Source organism: Malurus melanocephalus, unplaced genomic scaffold (genome assembly GCF_030028575.1).
Source record: "Malurus melanocephalus ecotype Western Australia unplaced genomic scaffold, MMel_1.1 scaffold_322, whole genome shotgun sequence".
Taxonomy (NCBI): Eukaryota; Metazoa; Chordata; class Aves; order Passeriformes; family Maluridae; genus Malurus; species Malurus melanocephalus.
The window spans coordinates 366,180-382,376 of NW_026623554.1; the positions used below are offsets into that span (position 1 = coordinate 366,180).

At 45.0% G+C, this 16,197-nt stretch overlaps 1 protein-coding gene across 2 annotated transcripts in view; it reads right to left on the minus strand.

Moving 5' to 3' along the window:
- Positions 1-16,197, minus strand: part of MYO7A (myosin VIIA) — a 96,494-nt gene that overhangs the window by 48,054 nt on the left and 32,243 nt on the right. For both annotated transcript variants that reach the window (XM_057377724.1, XM_057377723.1), the window contains exons 3-6: positions 9,650-9,763; positions 9,251-9,403; positions 3,220-3,404; positions 1,647-1,768 (exon numbers count right to left, since the gene is read on the minus strand). In XM_057377724.1, the coding sequence (XP_057233707.1) occupies positions 1,647-1,768; positions 3,220-3,404; positions 9,251-9,403; positions 9,650-9,763 (574 nt within the window). The remainder of the gene's footprint in view (positions 1-1,646; positions 1,769-3,219; positions 3,405-9,250; positions 9,404-9,649; positions 9,764-16,197) is intronic.

The window sequence follows — 16,197 nt, forward strand, 5'->3', positions numbered from 1 at the left end:
CTGGATCCATTTCATCTCAGTGTGAGGAGACAAGATGTGTATCAGATAACTGTCCTTGGAAATACAGAGAGGAACACAGAGAAGGAAGCTTGGGAATGCTGTGACTTTATCCAGGAAGAAGAGTTGGGACAGCAGGATTTTGGCAGCAGCTGATGAAATACAAGTGAGTCAAGGAAGAGTGGCTGCAGCATGCAAGGTGACACTGTGCAGGAAATGACAGAGCTGCTGGAGAGTGATTTGATGACTGAGAGGGAAAGAAAAGGGAAATATGTCCAAAAGGGAAATACAACTAAGCCAGCCTCCAGTGGGAGACTTCTCCCTGCAAACAGATTGTGCAGAGAAAGGTACCCGTGCCCATCCTCTGTTGGGTATGGATGAGTACCCCAAGACAGCAAACCCTGCAATTTATAATCCAGGATTTCTGGCAGGTGATGGACATGCACCTGAACTAGAGTCTCTCGCCCCTGAATCTTAGCAGTGACTAAGTAAATACTCAATAGTGACCTATATACCTGTCACATTTCTGTTGATTCCTAGAGGATTGGAATGATTTTTAGAATTATTTTTACCAAGCAGTGGAGGTAAAAATCAYAGAATGGTTTGTGTTGGAATCATCGAGTTCCAACCCCTCTGCCAAGGGCAGGGACACTTCCCACTAGACCAGGATGATCAARCCTCCATCCTTAAAGAACAACCCCAATGTTATTCTTCATGGAAAATGAGATTTTTCTGCATAATCATAAAAGGTCCGTCTGGCATCAGGTTGGGTCAGAAGGGTCAGATCACCTGTTTAATTTACAGACATCCAATTAAAATAGTGGGGTTGATTACAGTAACAGCTTGCCAATGAACCTATTAAGGCCACAAGCTGATTCTTGTTATCTGGCTCTTTCTTGACCTCCTCTATTTACTTTTCTGCATTTTGCTGCCATTCACCAATCGTGGAAAGAAAAGGTGGGGTTTGCTATTGTGTGTGGCCAGCACAAGGTGCTGTGAAGCTCAGGTCCTATTAAACTGATGTTTTATAGAACCATCAAAGAATAGCAATAGGATTTTTGCAACTATGGCCAAAAAAAGCAAATAATTAGTTAGCTGAATGTAGCATTGATGGAATATTGGTACTCTGTGTGAAGTCCAGCACTGGAAGAGGTGATGAGATTTTTCAAAAGAGCTTTGATTGAACATCAGATACTCAAGGAAGTATTGATCAGCACTTTTACACACTACACAGAGAATTAGATAAAATTGAGCATTTTGTATGGAATTTTTTTGGGAAAAAAATATTGCTTTAAGTGGAAAGCCACATTTTTTTAGAATTTTAAGTAACAAAATAGTTGGCAAAAACAATTCAGGTCAGCTGAAAATCTTTGCTTTCAACAATTTTTGTCAAAAATATTAAAGGAAAATTTGAGAGCTCAAATCAGAGAATATTAATCTTGTGAAAAATAAGTTCAGAGGGAAAGAATCTGAGTCTRTTCTTTATCAAAAAGGTACAGCATTGTGACTTTTTAAAAAGAATTTGACCCTTTTTTTGGAAACTCAAAAGTGTGACATAAATTATTTATATTTAGTTATATTTTGTGTTTACTGAATCTGTTTTTTATTTTTGCCAGCAACTGAATTCTTCCATTATCTGATTATCTCACCTTCCAAGATGGGATTTGCCTCCAGGACCTGCTGCTCAATCCAGGAGTGCTGACCACTGATTGCTGCCAGGAACTGCAGAATCAGTTTCGTGCTTTCTGTCTTCCCTGCTCCGGATTCACCACTGCAAAGGCAACAGGAATGGAGGTCAGTGAAAGCCATGCTGCATCCCTGCCAATGTCCCCCKCTCTGTCTCCATGGGGATCGCTGTCTCTGTGTCTCCTCTGTTAGGACAGTCAGGATGAGACCACTAAGGATGGGTTTCCAGCATCCCAAGGTCTGGATGTGGGATAAATGGTAACGACATGGTACCAGACAGCTTCCAGCCAAGATCCAGATTTGCTCTGTGTTCCATTTGGCCCAAGCTGTTGCTTGGGTGTGGGTATCCCCAGCAAATGCCATCATTCAATCAGCTTTATAAGGTCACGATGTACTTTCAGACAGTGCTTTTCCAGGTGTGATCACCAGACCCTGTGGCTCAGAGTCCAGCTGTTCCCATGGGACATCTTTGTCACCAGCTGCCAAAGTAAGGCAGACTGTGAAATACAGTCTTTTAACAGCAGGGGCAWCCACAGGTCCCCTAGGCTTGATTTTACAAGGAGCAGGTGGGAGAGGAGAAGCTTATGAGTCAGGAAGCCAGAGTTATTCCTCAAACTTCTCTCTTCACTGAAAGATAACCTCAGTTATCTTGTGATGCTACAAGAGGAAGGAACTGGGCACAAATCTTTTGGAGAGTCTGTGGCCTGTGTGATGCATGGGATAGCCAAAATAAGTGATTGGAATAGACCTTCCTAATGTTGAGTACCCAGCCCTGGCCTCATGGSGAAACTGCAAAAATTTCACTTTTCAGGCTACTGGCACACTGAATTGACTCTCCTCTGGGCACCACATGATGCTTTTTTTTAGCCCAGCATAATAAGCCTGACTGAATGGCCTTTTCAGRCTCATGTGTCTGAAATACTGCACASGGGATGTTCCAGAGTTATGTTTTTTTATTCAATGAAACTTAGGGTAGGCATGCCTTGGGGAAAGGGGTGCCTCAAATGAAAAAGGTCTGTGGGTTCAGAATTTATAGGATAGTGTTGGAAAGCTGAGGACATCAAATTGGGCTCATACCACCATTTGGAACAGATACTGAAGGGAAATATAACTTTAACTGTGACCAGGCACTTCTTGGTGCCCAAGACTGACTGGTCCAGAGCAGAGCCATGCATGGAGACACTGTTCAGGAGTGTGAACCCCACTAGCCCAGGGATCAAGCTTGCCTTGCACAGAAAGTACAGATCTTTACATTTTTTATGTCTGCAGGAGTATTGAGTTTAAATTTAGAGGAGATTAAAGATGAATATGAGATCTATTGGGTTGTAAGGGTAAATACCAAAGTATTCATAAAGCACCTTTACTATGAACAGAGTGACTGCAGAGACCWCCTCTGCACTGGGAATATGTGGATGGAAGATCTAATCAGGCATTCAGTGTCTGAGWCTATCTGATAAGCTGCTCCAAATCAACCCTGCTGCATCTGCTCAGCATCTGCTTTCAGGATAAGGCCCMTTTGGAAACTCAGCAACTCACCTGATGATACAGCACTGGTCCTTGTTGTTGCGCTGCATGTTGAAGTAGCAGTTGTCAGCAATTGCGAAGATGTGTGGGGGCATCTCACCAATCTTCTTGTTGGTGTAGAGGCGAATCTGCTCAGGTGAGTAGATGGGGAGCAGCTGGTAGGGGTTTACTGCCACCAGTATTGAACCAGTGTACGTCTGGAGGAGAAGCACACCAAGGTTTATGGGGACAGTGAGGTGTAGCTGAGAGACTCTGGCAGCTTGGATGGGGTGTGGATGGAGGCCAGAAAAATCAAGGCTTTTTAAAAGCTGGATGAAAGATGATGTTCAAGTCACAGATGCTTGCAGGGGAAGCCTGGAGCAAAATGGGAACATGTGCCCCAAAATACCTAAATCAACTCATGCTCAGCCTTGCTCATGCACAGCATGGACTCAAGCCTTAATTCATATTTTGGGTGCTCTCAGTTAAGATTCAGAGTTTCAAGAGAAGCCCATATTTTCAAAAATATCACCAGAGCCAGCATATATCCATACACCTCTACCACATTGCATAAACGATGAGAAACCAGAGATAAAAGACACCTGAGAACCCTTCCCATATCTCAAGGCAGGACCAGCTGGATCCAGACCATTCTGACAGACTACTATCCAACCTGTTTTTATCAATCCACAGCAGCTGCTACACTTCCCTCTGCAATGCATTCTTCTCTACCATCTCTGCCTAAACAAACCTCTCCATGCTTCAGTTTAAACCTTGTCCTGTGCACATGGATATTGTTCACCAAGTCCTGACATACCCCTTCTCATCTATTTCTAAATTTTGGAAATGGTCTTTGGTCCGTCCCATGCTCTCTGTGGCACCTGGAGTAAAGCGGTCCCAGGCCTTGGGCAGCGAACTCCTCTGTAGTACCTTGCTCTTTCATTTCTGCCCTTCCAGAAGCTGTTTCGCTCAAGCCTCTCCCCAGAGGACTCACAAACTTTGTTATCTTGCTCAGACACAGTGTTGAGGTTAGGAGGTTTGGCCACACCTCAGGCTCAATGCAGAGAATAAGGATCTCCTTCCTGTGTTTCATCTGTCTATAAGCCAATGTCTGGAGCGGGTGAATCAATGGGCCTGCACCTTGGGTTAGCCAAGGGGCATAAGATGAAAGCTACTTTCATTTTGTGACTTCAAAGAATTCAAGTCACCTTCTTTAGGTTAATTTTTAGCAAGTGAGGTTATGAGATTAATCTCACCTTTCTTTCTTGGTGGAACCAGCTCATAAAGTGCCCCCACTGCGGCAYACATTTTTTCAGGAAACAAAATAAGTAATTTGAACATTAATATAATCCTTATGGGTTTTCATCTGCGTGGTCTAAAACCAGTAGGACTTTGGCACAAAGCAGCAAAGTGGCAGAGGCAAGGAAGCTTGTGAGTGCAAAAATAGTTTGTTTGCCACCATYTATGCAAAACTTGCCACCAGTTTGGGCTTCCTGAAGGCAGCCAGTAGGTGGCAATTTTGTCCCATAGTAAGGATGATGAAAGCCATAAGGGCTCCTCACCTTCTAGTCTCATGGCCTACACAAGAGAGCAACTTCCAGTTCAGTCCCATGTGAGGTTTGACTTCATAGTGGTGACTGAGAAAGGACATGAAGTTCTTCTCTGTAARAGGGGGTTACATGGCAGTAAGAGAAGAATGCTCTTTGAGCTCAAGAACAGCATTGTCGTAACTCCAAAGGAGAGAAATTGGCTGTGAAATCATGTAGACTGGATTTTAGAAGAAGGCATTGGAACAAGGGAGCAGACACATTCCAGAGAAGCTTTCAAAGGGGACAAAACAGGTAACCTCAGTGCTCAGAGAAGGTGTGAGCTCAGTGTCTGATCTCTAATGAAAACTCCTTCAAGTCCTAGCTAAGATATTTGTAAGACTTTTCCTCTTTACAGTTTATTACCAGGTTAATTTTAGGGACATTTCTCATCTTTTTTTGATAAGATGAGAAATCTCTTTTTAAATTAAAAATCTAACTGCTTGCAGAGGTCTCTGAAATCCCTGCATTTCAGTCCCACTGGTCTGCCCTGCCTCAAATGCAAACACAGAGACTTTTAAAGGTGTTAACCATTAGGTGCTGGAATGCTTTCTGGATGCTCTCACTGACCCTTCCCTTGTGATCCACAAAACACTTTGTCAGCGTGAACTCTTGTACCATTGCCTGTTTTTGTAGGTCATTCCTAGTTGATAAATAATCACAATTTGCCCAATTCGCACAGCTGAAAGAAGGCAAAACTTTGTTCACTCTGTCAATGAGGGGCCAAAGGGCACTTCCAAGGAAATATTAGCTCACTGGTTTCTATTGCTGGCTGATGTCAAAGCCCTTCTCTATTGGAAAAATAAAGCTTTACTGAGAGCAGGGACTGCTGTAGCTGACCACAGGAACCACATCTCACAGCAAATTCATTACTGCCTGCATGACCTACATTTTAATTAGCCCCAAACAAATCCTTTCTGAGCCTGCTTCCCTCACTGCCCGGAACACCATGGCTGACTTCATCTGGATTGTTATGGGGTTAAAGCTCTACCAACCATTACTGTATTTTGGCAGCCCTTAGAGAGCAGCAGCAGACATTGGTTTTGTCTCCAGATTAAGAGATTTCACCTTACTCATGAGTCCAAACTCCCCACCAGACTCTCTTGCTATTCAGCATAATTTCCCTTGGTGCATACAAGCCAAACCAAGGGCAAGAAGCCCTTGTTGAAGTTTTTCATATTTTGCTGCAGACGTCTCCTCCCTTCAACTTAAGGTCATTACTGAGAAGCACTTAAAGCTTTAACCCCATTCACAGGYTGGGGACTTTCCAGCTCTGGGAAGGTGTCACAACTGCACCAAGTGGGTTAAGCTCTGCACCAAGGCAGATGGATGCTCTCAGTGCATTTATGAAGCAGCAGCAATGGTGGTGCAAARTAAATGAGGAGGCTGCAATGGTGAACAGAAAAAAATGATCCAGTGGAAGGCATGACAGYGATGCAAATGACATTGCCAAGAGTCATACTTACCCTCCCGCCACAGTTTGTCTTATGAGTAAAATGTGARGGAGAAGAAAAAGGGAAATTATATTTTATTAGAGCAGAACTACTCCACAAAACTAAGGACATGAGGAAAAAAGAGGAACTGAAGTCCCATTGGAAAAGTAATCATTTACTCAGCAGGCTCAGAAATCCTTTCAAGCAGTGAAACTTCACTATCTTTAAGACAGAGCTAATTATACAACATAAAAAAAAAAAGACACCTCATGGAACTGGGTGTCCCCTGCCCTCGTGGCATCCGTGTGGTACCTCAGCATTGCAAAACTGTCATCAATATTTACCACATCCGACACAAAACCAGTCCWCCTTGTGCCATCACTCTTAATAGGTGAGATCTAAGGTTGATTTCCTGAGCCTCCAACTACTCACCTGTAGACAGCAGTGGTTTGCATGCCTGTCTATCAAGCTGTGCATTCTCTGTCATTTTGACAGTGTCATTGTGATTTTGGGATTGCACAAATTGCTGTGCTGTACCCGGTTCTTGGGCTGGCACTCTAAAGCTGTTAGTGGTGTGGAGCAATCAAGGCACATTAACCTGGAACCTCTGTGATGCAAATGTCTTTATGGGATGTGGCCATCCCTTAGGCAGAAACTGTAGGATGCACCACACTGTCACCATCAGACCAGAAGAACTCGTAGAGAAACAGATGTGGTTATTGTGTCACTTCAGCCCAAATCACCACCCACGCACCTCTAGGCTAGAAGCTGCCCTTTGCATCAGCCCTTTTTAGGATGATGTTGCCAAACAACACTTTGCCCAGTAYTTGTTTGTGTTCCTAATCTTCCTGGATGCCTGTGAATAGCTTGGCAAGGAAGATCAGACACAGGGCTTTTAGGAAGGAGATTGGTGTATTCACAGCCAAGCTGATGCTGMACACACAGAATTGTATCTGATGACCTCTGGTCACTTAGTGAGGCAACAGGCACTTGGTGGCTAACAAAGGTACCCCAAAAGAGACACATGGACACTGAAAAATTATTCAACATGATCCAAACTTTCTCAGAGGGAGCAGCAGGAATCCACTTTGTGCCCACAAGCAGGGAAAAAAGGGGTAATGCTCAATGGATAAATACAYTGTTCCTTGAATGAGGCAATCAGCTACAAATTATTGGCCATCTGTMCTTCTCCAGTGGCATTCAGGTTGCTTAAATTCAGTTATCCACACAAGTTCTATGCCTAACCTTAAAGATGGACATGCTCTGAGCTAGGGGAGGTTGGACTGTAAACCTCCARCCTAAACTATTCTTTCAACACAAACTCCTCTATGATACCCAAGCTCCAGTCAGCTCTAAAGCATCCGAGGGGCATCTCTGTTTGCATGGCTGAAAAGCAATCTTGTCTCTGTTGGCTCTATTGACACATCTGGTGACTGCCATGGATGCCCAGTGCACATGGAAACACCACCTCAAGAAAGAATTTGGACTGCTAACTTGCTAGTTTATCATTGTAAATGGCAAGAAATTTCATTTATAGAGGGAAAAACTCAGTTCATGTAAAATGAGAATAATTTGCTGGTTTAACTTTTTCTCTAAACTGACAACACAGGAGCCTCAGGGCATCATGTACAACAAACAAAGTGTCTGAGAGATGCATTTGGAGGTTTCTGTTCCTCTCCAAGCTTTGGGGACTTAGGGGTGCCTTTTCAGCAGCCATGTCCCCCTCYTCTAGGATTGGACTCCATCTTTGAAAGAAGAGCTGGATATGTCCCAGATATGGGGCAAGGAGTTGTTAATCATATTAACAACCTATGTAACARAGTGGTGTCTTCTCCATCACTGCTCAGCCCTAATCCAAAACCATCCTATCAAAAGGCTCTGGACATKAAGCAGAGATGAACAAACAGATCTGATAAATAAAATCCTGCCCATTCTCTGTTAGCTTATTTTATCTCAGCTTCGGACTGTGAAGTCCGAATGTCTTGAAATTCCCTCTGGCCTGAAAATCTARTAGTCTCTAGAATCTTCTAAAAATTAGATGACCAGGAGGCTTTGAAAAGGCCTTCAAAGGCACCTACCTGAATATCTGAAAACTACATTATTTAAGAGTAATACCAAATTTTCCCTATTTGCAGAGGCTGTTTGAGTACATTATCTAGCATCAAACACACGTGCCCTCTGAATTCCTGTCTGAAGAATGTGCACAAGACTACACAGCACAGAGAGCACTGATAAAACCAGCACAGAGACTTGAATGYTGACTCCTGTCCTCCTGTCCTCCTGGGGGATGGCCTTTGTGATGCTATCACAGAAAAGAGATGCCGTTGTGACTGGCTCCCTGTAAACGCCGCAATTTCTGAATGTCACTTTGGGTTGGCAAGGCTGCACTGGATCCACTGGGCATCACACAACTGAGCTGACCTAAAGAAGGACACTGCTGTCCCAGAGATCAGCTATCAGGATCCCAGGCAACCCAGAGCTAATAAGCCATCAACACAGATCTGGGGAAGAATTCTAGAGGTGTTCTGGGAGTTGCTCACTTCTTTGTTCCCAGTTATTGCATGCATGCCCCTTTCATCCTTCCTCCACCCCTGCCACCTCCAACAATTGTTGTCTCCACCCACTCGGGTTGAATAAATTAATGGCTCAGGGGGAGAAGGGAGAAGGGTCCCATCTAGCATGCAGTTTACACCTCTACAAAAGTTTTTTCTTCAGGACTTCTGGACTTTAGGACTACAACATGCTCACGGCCTGGGTTGAACTGGTTATTCTGTTTGCAGAAAGGCAATGCACACGCCCAAAACATCTACAGGGGTGGGACAGCAAGGTGGTGTGGATTTTGTCCATCACCTGACTCRTGGGGTCTTTCACTGGGGCATCCACAAGCTCTCCAATTTGTCCTCTAAAGTCAGAAACYCTGCACCACGTGGGACAAGGTGAAGGCAGAAACCCAGCTGCTCAGTTCAGTCAGGGTTCCCCCTGCATGGGCTCCCCAGAGCTAAGGAGGGCAGGGTGGGGAGAGCAGAACAAGAGGTGGACACTCACATAGATGAGATGCTCCCGATAGCGGATCAGCAGGTTCCTGAGGATCCCTGCCTCGTTCAGGTCCCCCAGGCGGATCATGTCCTCCACCCCGTGGATGGAGGTGGGGTGCATGGGTTTGATGTGGCTGGCATTCTGTGGGGAAATCCAGTGCTCCTGGGAARAGAGCAAGGCCAGAGAAAGATAAGACAAATGAGAGATCACTCGGATGACAGACACAAACAGCCCACCTCAAACAGAAGGACCAGGCAGAACGCACACAAGAAGCCATCAGCACACGTGTCACAGCTTCTATTTCTGGGGCAAGGCAGTGATGAATTGGAAATATTTGTAACAGAAGAAGGAAAACATCTTCTTATGCCATGGAGCTGAAGAAGGGACATCACAAGCCTTTGTACGTACATTGCCTTCATCATCCACGACCTGGATCTGTCCAGAGTCACACAGCTTAACCACCGCTCCAATGGGGACATCGAATTCCCGTCCGGTCTTGAGGTCCATCCACACATAATCCCCCTGGAACCAAAGACAGCACAGTTACCCTCCACACTGCAGGAAGTTCAGCATCCCTAGGGATACAAGTTGTTGATGTTTGGTACCCAAATCATTAGCACATGTCAAATGACTTCCCTCTCAAACCACAAACCACCCCTGTCACACGTGCTCAGGAAAGCAGAGGCTTTGCATGTGGCAMTGGGGGATGTGGTTTAGTGGTGAACAYRCTGATGCTGGGTTAATGGTTGGACATGGTGATCTCAGAGGTCTTTTCTGACYTCAGTGATTCCATGACTCTGTGAAATCCCCTGCAAGGTGCCAGCAGCAGGGCACGGTCCACACAGCGTACATCCACTGTCCTAACACTCTGCTCTTTAAGCTCCTGAGTGATTGTTGGTCAGAGTGCATCCAGCAAAAACAGGTTAAAGAACGGTGACACAGGCAGGAAAGCCCACCAAGGTAGAAGTTTTCCTCTGTGTAATATACAAACTAAGAAGTCACATGTAGGAGATGGTTTTGAGCTCTGCTAAGCCTTATCTGGAGGCTTGTGGCACCTTTCCTCCTTGCAGATAACCACTAYCAAATATACCTTGGAGACTGCTGAAAAGGGAATGAGTAAAGAYGGGTCAAGAACATAACCAGAGAGGCAAATACATGTTCTTCTTGAGGAGTTCTTCCAGCTACAGTGATGTATAGGTRGGCTGTTTGTCAGTGGATTTTATATGCTGTGAGCACTCTCACTTGAGTCCTGAAGCTGTGCAAAGTTTTATCAGCCATAATCWCAAAAGGCTGTGTCCTTTTACACATTTCAAAAGTTTTATCTCTTTCATTTGAGACCACAGTGTTTTTATTTTGAAAGACACAGCAAGCAGTTGATGCCTATCCACTCATTCCATGTCACTACTGATCCTGTGCACCTCTGTCAGTCCTGCTGGGGAGGGACTATCTGCTCATCAGCTCTGTGGATATTAAATTACCCAAATGCAAAAAACCTTTTAAAGAAGATGTTTTCCCCAATACAAAAGCAAACGCAAACATAACTCCAAGCTAAATGCCAAGCAGGACCCACACTGGAACAAAGCAGAATTATTTCCCACCCTTATGCTCAATGTGAAAAGGTGTTAAAATTGGGAGCAATCTAGTTGTCAGGTGTGTTTGCATTTATGCAGCTGAGATTAATGCTGTGGACTTGTAACCCCACCTACCAGCACATTCCTGAGGACCAGCTTCACTTGTACCTATTCAGCATGATGCAAATGCAGTATCTACCTTTTGAAGTCCTGAAAAACTGCTGGGAGAGGGAGAAGGGAAAACCAGGAGGTATCACTTTGCATGTGCTCTGGTATAACCCCTTTCCTGAGTATCYACTATCAACCATTTCTGTGGACAGRGCATGTTTATCGATTTGGTTTGACCCGACAGGYTGCTCAGCGACCTTCATCTCTGTGCTGGGCAGTGGGAACTGGAGTCCTCACCGCCCAAGCCATCATTCACCAAGACTTCCAAGAAACACAAACCTGTGAATACCACCAGGATGTAATGTAACACTAAGGGATCCACACATGGAGAAACGACGCACCAGRAATCCCCAAACATTTTGTGGCAGACTCTATCCTTGGCAGCTGCTTGCTAGGTTTCCACTAGGATATCAACAAAGTCACCCTGCTTACATGGAGGTCAGGATCCAGACCTTTGTCTGGGTTTTCATTTACTCAGAGGGTTGTGCTACAGCTCTAAGAATCTTTATGCAGCTCATAAAAATACAATATTCATATCTTTTTCTYATTAGCTGTCTTATCCTCACATCCCATAACTTAGCTAAAAAGGCAAAAATACCACAACTAATGAATGCAGTGTCAGGAGCAGATACATTATAAATACATTTATATTAATATTTATTTCTTAGCTCCTTTGATCCAAGACTCTCAAAGCATTTCAGAATGTTCAGCATTGTTATCCTCTCTGCATCACCGGGCAAATTCATGCACACGGTGGGTAACCTGATCAAGGTGTCAGCAAGAGAAGAGCTGGGTTGCTCAGTCCCTGCTCAGCAGAAAACCCTTCTGACACCTTAGCAGCTCTGTAAAAATTGCTCTTGATCAAAAAACGAAGAACTGTAATTCTGTTTTTAGAAAAAAAATCTCTAATATTGAATAGCTGTAAAAGCACCCTGCTTCATATGTTGCTGCATTACCACACTGCTGAGATAAAAGGCAGCCTGCCCTCCCCAAGGTAAACTGATACTCTGCTACCRCTAAGACAACTTCTGTGCTTTGTGTGCCTAATGCACAGAGTGCTCATCCCCTCAAACTGCTCTTTCTAAACCCATTAAAGTGCAGTTCTTAATACTGGTGAAAAAAGTCTTATGGGATGGGCTAAGCTGGTAAGCTCAGGAAGGTCAGGAGGGTTAAAAAATAAAATTACTTATTAAGAGTGCCGGCTTATTTCCTTTTCTGACTTTAATCAATTTCATATAAATCCCATGGAATTTAGCTACATTCCTTCTGCTGAAGCAATCACCTTCGGATCAGCCCCAAACCCAGCAGAAATTTTGGGGATTTCAGGGCAAATCGGGGTGATTCATGCATTTACCAGCTGTGGGTGGCTTGTGAGTTGCACAATCTACCTCCCACCTAAATTGGCCTTTTATTAAAATTTTATTTTCCAGAATACATGACAGAGTACTGGAGGAGTGAGAATACACCAGTGAGAATACCACTGAGAATACTGTATCAACACTGTCTACCCCTTCCTCCTCAATACAGCCACTGAGTGCTAGCAGCTTTCCAAACCAGAAAAATCTTCCAAATTCCTCTGGGGACCTCACAAAGTGGGGGCAGTGACAACCAAACAGCAGTGCGAGAGGAGGAAACACCACACACAGATCCACATAATTCACAAAGACGATCTTTAGGAGGAGCTTCCAAATGTGAAGAGCAGGAAGGCTGCACTGCAGGGGAGCTACAGTGCTTGGTGGGGGGGACAGAGGAGGAAGGTGAGAGAAGCTGGCGTAAGCAGTACAAGGWTCCCATCGAAGGCAAGAGAGAGTTCAAAGCAGCCTGAAAGCTTCCAGCCATGCTCAGGGCTTGGGACCCCCTGTCTTACCGCTAACATGGTCGTGGGCTTCAGGACCTGGTTGACATTGCGAAGCAGTGTCCATCTGCCCTGGTCTTTCTCCTCATCTTCCACCACCTCAGGGCATGGCTGCACAAAAACGACTTTCTTCTTCTTCAACATCTCCAAAACTTTGCGGTGCTATTAGTCCCTCTCTCTGCTTTCTACGTGCATTCCACTGTGAGTGCCGGAACGCGGCAGAGGAACGGTCGGCTCTAGACCTGCAGCGTGACCATGCCTGCTGCTCACAGGACACCCTCTGACCTGATTCACAATATGGCTCTCGGGATAGTTCTTCTCCTAGCAGGAAACTTTCCACGCACCAGCCATGGTCCTCCCCTGGCCACGCTCACTGTATACGGCCAGCCCTGCTGGAATCTCAAAGCAAACTGTACAACTTTGCTTCTCTTCACTTAAATTCTTCCAGTCTCTCCAGCAAGGGCTGACAGTCGGTCAGGGACCCGAAGGACACTGCAACTACCCGTTCTGGACAAACAACTGCAGGATTAGCAGGAAACCTCTTCATTTCCCCAGGACTTCTCTCCGTTACCTTCCTTTCTCAGTGAAATAACCGCCTGCCAGCTTGAGGACTTTCAGCACAGAACACTCTGGGACACTTATTAATCCACAAATGCAGTCGGTCCCCATGCGACACATGGCATTTAATTAACCTAATACCTTTACATACCAAATTAACCAAAGCGCAGCGGGAACTCAAAACCAGAGGCCATCTGCATTTTCTTTAAACTGATCGCCTTGAGTAGATCCATAGCAACTGAATTTTAAATAATTGAGTGGAAGGTGTTCAGCGCAGCACAGACTCCGTGCCTACAGGTGAGAAGAGACTGGCCTGTGGATGAAAACAGTTCCATACAAGGAGCATGGAGACCACAAGGTTGCACTGACTCTACAATTCCCAGCTCCCCAGACGCATTTCTGCATCCTTCCCTATAGGCAGGACTGTTTTAGCCTAGGACTATCCAGGACCACTGCCCCARCCAGAGGAGCACCTTTTTGCATTTTACAGCCACCTCAGATTTGCCTTTTTCTTGTCCCATCTTAGATACAAATGAAATTTTTAATTTTCATCTAAGACACCTTTTCTGGTCATTCAGAGAGTTTCAGATCACTACATCTGGACCCCAAATTCTTACATTAAAATTTTTAATCTAAAGGAGTGYCATTTATACAGACCAGAGCAATGCATGACAAGATAAGAGTGCAGCTGCTAAGACATTCTCATTTATCACTGTTTTAATGCAAAAGCCTTGATTCCATGGGTTTTTGAATCCATTTGTCCACGAAGAAAAGGGCACAGGGACATGGTTTATTGGTGGACCTGGCAGTGTTAGGTTAATRTTTGGATTCRATGGTAATAGAGGTCTCTTCCAACCTTAAYGATTCTGTGATTTTATATCTCAGAGGAAAGCTTTCTAGATAAAGGAAGGCTTCATTAGATACCTTTCATGGGACATAGTCTGCAAGGACTACAGCAGATGATGGGTGCATTAAACTCAAAATGAGCTAGCTGTGTCCATCCATGAGCAGCAGTGACAGCAGCGAGGTAACCCTTGCCCAAAGGGCAGGTGACGTCGTAGGTTTAATCTGTTTTACAAAGCCCCAGAACAAAAAGGTGTACAAKTCTTGTAGTTGTGCAGGGAAAGTAAGGAAGGGATCAAGTCTCATGGATAAGAAGCCTGGTGAAGATTAATGAGATGGATGGCCACCAAAGAAGCAAGTAAARATGTATGTGAGGCATGATAGCAACACCAGGAGAAGGGGACAGAGTGAATCCCCAGTCCCAGAGGAGATGTSTACCCACAGCAGGACCTGAACACACAGTGCCATAAATGAATGCAGTTTTGCTCCCCTAGAAAATAGAAGATAGGTATCAAACCAAAGCTAAAAAAATATGAGAGGATGCATGTGAAAGGAAGGACTAATTTAATACATATAAAGGGACCCACAGGATCCCTTTTTAAGGATCTTTGGGGCTCTTTGGATTTGAGCAGGGTCCTACACAGGGTCTTTGTTCACCAGAACACCTTTCCTCACTGCTGCTCCATGGAAATTGGAGCAATGTGGGAGCGGCAGATTGGAGAGAGCCTCTGGTGTATTTATCTCACCTTGCACTGCAGCAGACAATGCCATCTTYGCTCTGTGCTGTACTTCTGAGGCTGAGAATCCCTGTGTGCTGCCAAAGAGGAAGCTAAGGAGCAGAGGGCTGGAATGATTTGCCCTAGGTTATCCTTGGAATAGGATCCAAAGATGGGACCCTAGAGGGCTGAATCCAGCCTCTGCAGTCCTACTAAATGAGCGTGCTTATTTTWCCCCTGGCACTGGGGCTGCCAAAGATCTGTGATTTCACACATTAGCACTGTATTTTTGCATTGCTCCTCTACTAGCAGGAGATTTTCTGGGGAGTCTTAGGCAGAGTCACACATGTCAGCCAGACATCTGGAATCTGCAGTGAGATCTGTCTGAATGACCCCAGCGTGCTGCCTCCTGGAAATGGGAAACCCCATTCCTGGGGAGGGATGACCCAGCTTGGACACCAGCCTCCCTTCKCTATGCACCAAGGGGCAGAGCAACAGCACTAAACCTCCTATCAGGCTGCTTTTTCTGAGGGAATGTGCCATGCCTTCGTTGGGAAACAAATGAACACACTGAGTACAATAAGGGGAGGGCCACRGTGGGGGAAAATAAACCTTTAGTTGGCTGGCAGCCTGTCAGCAATGCCATCCGGTTTAGGTTACAGCTCCCCGGGGTAACATTAGACCCTTCCCTGCAGACACAGAAGTATGAGCCAGAAGAGCCATGCTGGACCCTGCTCTGRTGATTTACTGCACCTCTGCAGCAGCAGGCGCAGCTGAGATCAAGGTCCTGCTGTGACACGCTTTGTGCATATTCWCAGTAAGGAGTAAACATTTATCCTAAAGAATTGATGTGACCCAGGCAGTAAGTTTATGCTGTTCCCATTAAGTGCTATTGCAGTGGCATGGACCTTACTGCTGGAAAAAGAAGGGAAATCCCTGGGAATTTCCTCACAGCAGGTAAACCACCTAACATAATGAAGGCTTGGGCTTCTTTGCCCAGCCCATTTTTCAGGCCCAARGAAAATGCATCAGACACTACCAGGGCTGAAGAAGTGTTCTTGAATCAATTATTTTGCAGCTAGCACCGAGAAGCTGAGTTATTCAGTGACAAAAGGTCACGTGCAACTCAAATAATCCAGTGTTGACCTCTGAGCAAGACWTCCAGCCCTCTGCTAGGTGATCACCCCTTTCAAATGAAATATCATAGCCTAGTCTAGCTTATTCTACAGACAAGGGGCAAAAAGA